Below are 4,189 nucleotides of genomic sequence, written 5' to 3'. Positions count from 1 at the left end.
TCTTTTTAATATTAATATTTTCATTTAATCATCAAAGCAGACATTTAGCTGGCACTCCAGAGTAGTTAATACAGTGGAACTGGTTGATTTAGCACGAGTTAGCATTAGCAAAAATAATGAAATAAATTACAACAACCGTGAATCTGTTGACAGAAAGAACAAACTTTTTCCTTATCTCCTCTTTGCTAAAATACAAAAACAAATAAAAGTGACACGCGACATCAATGAGCACCATTTTAAACATCAGAGGTGTATATTATTTACTTTGTAAAAGCAGTGAGCCTCCAAATGTAATCGTCATGGATGCAGCAGTGGCCCAGGAGTTACCACAGTTGTGGGTGACATAGACTGAAGCCCCTCTGCGGAGGAAAGTCATGTATGTAGATGTGCTTCCAACACTGTAGGAACGGGGAACATGTGCACGAGAAACGGCCACCCAGTAATTATTTATTACTAGCCACAGATCGGTTTTAAGGCCCTTAATGGTTGTCTGAGTGGAGAAGAAGAACTGGTAGATTCCTTTGACGGGAGCCCTGAACACACCAGTCCTCCTGTCGAAGGCTCGGCCCACATTCACCAGCACCTTGCTGTACTTGATCCTGTTCAGTTTGCCATTGATTTGGGCTGGGTAAGACGCAAAGAAGTGGATCTTTTGGGAAGACACTGAAGAGCAGGTAATCTTATTAGTATTATTACAAAGACAAATAGATATATACCTTGCAGCAATTTCTTAATAAAGAGAGGCTTTTGTAGGTGTATTATGGAAAACACAGGATAATATCTTAATCATTCTTACACAAACTATGTAGCAGATTCTCCAGCTTTGCTTACAATTAAAGTTTGAGGAGCAAAAAAGGAAGACTTCACCTGTCTCTTAATGTTTCTTAAAGTAATACAAATGTTTGAACACAGTTGTTTAATGAAGCTTTTGTATGTTGAATTTTTGTATTTATATAGATACAAACTAGTAACAAATTAGTGCTGTACAATAATACATGCAACTATTTGTGCCTGATTGCCCATATTAATCAATGTTAGTATTCAATAAGTTGCATTACGATTGACAAAGAAACGCTGTCACCAAACAGAGAAGAATAAAAGCCCCAGACATCCAAGGCCTTCCATCCCTTCAGCGTAAACGTTAGTATGACACATTCAAACTGACAAAAACTTTACTTACTTCTGTTTGTCTTGCATCTCCAGTTAATCTTATCTCTGCTCACACAGGACTGGTTTCTCCTGCATCGCCCGCACACAAGCGTGTTGACGTCTGAGAACACACATTCAGCAACATTCGAAAAGGCCTCTAAGAAGCACTGCTCTTAGCAGGAATTAGACTGTTCCAAAAGGTATACATTTGCAGCAATCAGGATAAATATGGATTGTGGGTGAAAGTGGATGTTTAATTTCTTAATTTTTCAGCATCCAAAAGCCAAACGCTCCCACAAATGTGCACAATATTAATGCATTTTTTCATTTATACCTGCACAGTAAGCCAAATAACAGGATGTTGGCTTAGTGAACTGATAGACGTAATAGTTGCCCGGGCACTTCTTGACTTTGATGGGGGTGGAATGGAAAGCACAGCATCTTTTGTTCCAAGTGCCGCAGACATTGCGGGTCACAATACCATCCCTGATCCTTGGATGAGGCCCGGACAGCCACAGCGGGGAGTTGGTGCCACAGTTGTTCACAGGGACGCACCTCTCAGGCATCTGCAGACTTTTACCCTTGTAGAAAAGACGGTACCACCCTCCAATAGAAGATGAAAATTTTATTCTGTTTTTTGAAATGCCATTGCTGCTTTTAGTGAAATAGGTGCATGCTACATATAAAGAAAGTGCAGTCGGTTACCTTTCCAGTCTACTTGCCGATCACACATCTTCAGCTTGCTGGTGGTGTTGGTGGCGCGCCAGGTCTGATCTAGGACCGTGTAGTGGAAACAGGGGTCACCTCGTCTTCTTGCATCTTCCACAGATGACTGAAAGTTATCAACCTCAATGTAATTTGGACTGTAAGTGAGGATGTGTGTTCCTGCTTGAGAAGAGAGATTGCAGCACATATTGAATTAAGAGTGCGTGTTGAAAATAGATTTATTTTGAGTAAAGAATGCAGATTATTTTATTCACTGACCTACTTTCTTCTGAGCTCTTTTCTGATGGCTTGATATATGCATCTGCGCATGAAAAAAAATAACACATTCAGTAGCTGGTGCTCAGTATGGAGACAGATTGTAAGGAGTTATATAGAGGCTACCTGAGTCAGAGCATTGTGCTGCTGCTGAAGTGTTGTTTGTTCACACTTCAGGCTCTCCATCTCCTGCAATAGTGAGCATTTTTAGAACGAGTGACATGCTGCAGTCTCATTGACAGATAAAATAATAATAATTCGGATTTTTAGGGATTTACATAATAATGATAATAATAATAAAAATAGTGGGTCCAGATGCTCCAGATTGTGTCCAATACATACAGAGTCAGAGTAGTAACTGTGCGGTAATTTATAGAAGTTACCTATACCTATGTCACTATAGAAACAAGAAGATAAAGAAAAGGAATGAATAAATGTGTATGTGTGTACAAATACATGCATATCTATATATGACTATGTATACTGTATATACAGTACTCTTGTAAAAGGCTGGTTTGGATTTGAGGATTTGTTTGCAGAAGGCTGGATTGTTGTAGATGTGTATAATTTATTTATGTTTTTTATTTTATCTTGTGCTTTAATAAAAGCTTTAATGCAATGGTCGTAGCTCATAAGGTAGTGCAGGTAGTCTACAAATCCTAAGGTTAGTGGTTTGATCCACTTTGTGGAAAGCAAGGCACTCTATAAGAACCACTCCATTTACCATTAAAAAAGCAAAGCCCACTGCAATTCATTTTAAGGCAAATTCTAGTGATTTCCTACTAAATGTCTGAAAAATCAAGTAAAAAATAAAAACAGATTTTAACACACAGAAAATGGAAACAAGCATTTGAAGCAACATTTCCACCTTGACTTTATTGATGCAAAATTGGCAGTTGATATAAATAAAATAATTTTTTAAAGTAGATGAATTGGGTAATATAATCAAACGTTTTTGGCCTGCAGGGACCCTTCGCTAAGATGAAGGCCTGATGTTCATAAAAAAATAAGATTTAAAGAATAGTGAATAATTAGCCTGCCTAGTTTCTTACTTTATTTACCAATAAAGTGTCTGGTCTATAACATCAAAAAAGGTGAAAAATACAGGTCACAATTTCTTAAAATTTAAAAGAAAAGATTTTAAAATGTCATTTATTTTTTTTATTTTTTAATAAACGAAAAATTATTTAACAGAATGGTTAATCAACAGACTTGTTTATTAATTTTGTTGCCCTAATTGTGTAATAGCTCATTGCATCACCTTGAAAATAGCAGCTAGTTGCACAGACAAAGGTTGATCTTCTACGCGCCAAAGTTTGAGTTCAGACTGGAAAAGAAGAAACAAAAACTTTCTCAAACGACAAATTGAAGTAATTGATATTAAACATATCGTGATGTTCTATTCTCTCTACGAGCTCAGTGTGACAAGAGCTCGGCACAGTTCTGTCTGTGCTAAATAACATCTGGGGAAAACTTTTGTTGCATAATAAATGTTTTTTTTTGTATTGTTCCATCTGCCTTCTAGCTTCATAACATCAATGAACAAAGCTCATACTCACAGAATTTGTGTTCCCCGAGCAACCAACTGCACAAGATGACAATGCTACGAACATGGCCAGAGCTAAGACAACCATCTGGGGATAACAACAGTTACACAATAGTTATGTAAAAGATGACATTTAAATGCTTTCTCATTTACTCGTTGAATAAATCCCGACAAAACACTGTACAAATGTCAGTGTTTATTGGAGAAACAAACAATTTGTGACCAGATGCTCGAAGCTTTGGTTTTATTTTTTTATCACATATCATTAGTGCGAGATGTTGGAATTAATTGAGGAAAAACGCTTTTAAAGGCTTGGGTTTTATGACAGAAACAAATTTAGATACGGTTTATATTTATACATAAAGAAAAGGACAAAGAAAATAAAAATTACAAGTCAATTCAACCAATTCAATATATTTAGATTTAATTAAATCTGCAGACTTTGCTATTTTTGCTCCTTTTTTTAATTAAAAACAACTTCAACAACAATAATTGATCATTTGATTTGCAAGT

General features: G+C 36.5%; 1 protein-coding gene across 1 annotated transcript; it reads right to left on the bottom strand.

The window, feature by feature from the left end:
- Window positions 1-256: 256 nt before the first annotated feature.
- On the bottom strand, window positions 257-3,764 carry LOC102196595 (uncharacterized). The gene is given in 7 exon segments (XM_074312079.1): window positions 257-663; window positions 1,484-1,753; window positions 1,855-2,037; window positions 2,134-2,176; window positions 2,257-2,361; window positions 3,380-3,457; window positions 3,690-3,764. Coding segments are annotated over 7 exon segments (1,161 nt in total).
- Between the last annotated feature and the right edge of the window lie 425 nt (window positions 3,765-4,189).

This window comes from Pundamilia nyererei, unplaced genomic scaffold, assembly GCF_000239375.1.
Source record: "Pundamilia nyererei isolate P.nyererei 1_Seehausen unplaced genomic scaffold, PunNye1.0 scaffold00017, whole genome shotgun sequence".
In the NCBI taxonomy this organism is placed as follows: Eukaryota; Metazoa; Chordata; class Actinopteri; order Cichliformes; family Cichlidae; genus Pundamilia; species Pundamilia nyererei.
The sequence above is the reverse complement of the archived record's forward strand: the minus strand, read 5'-3'. Positions and strand labels throughout refer to the sequence as shown.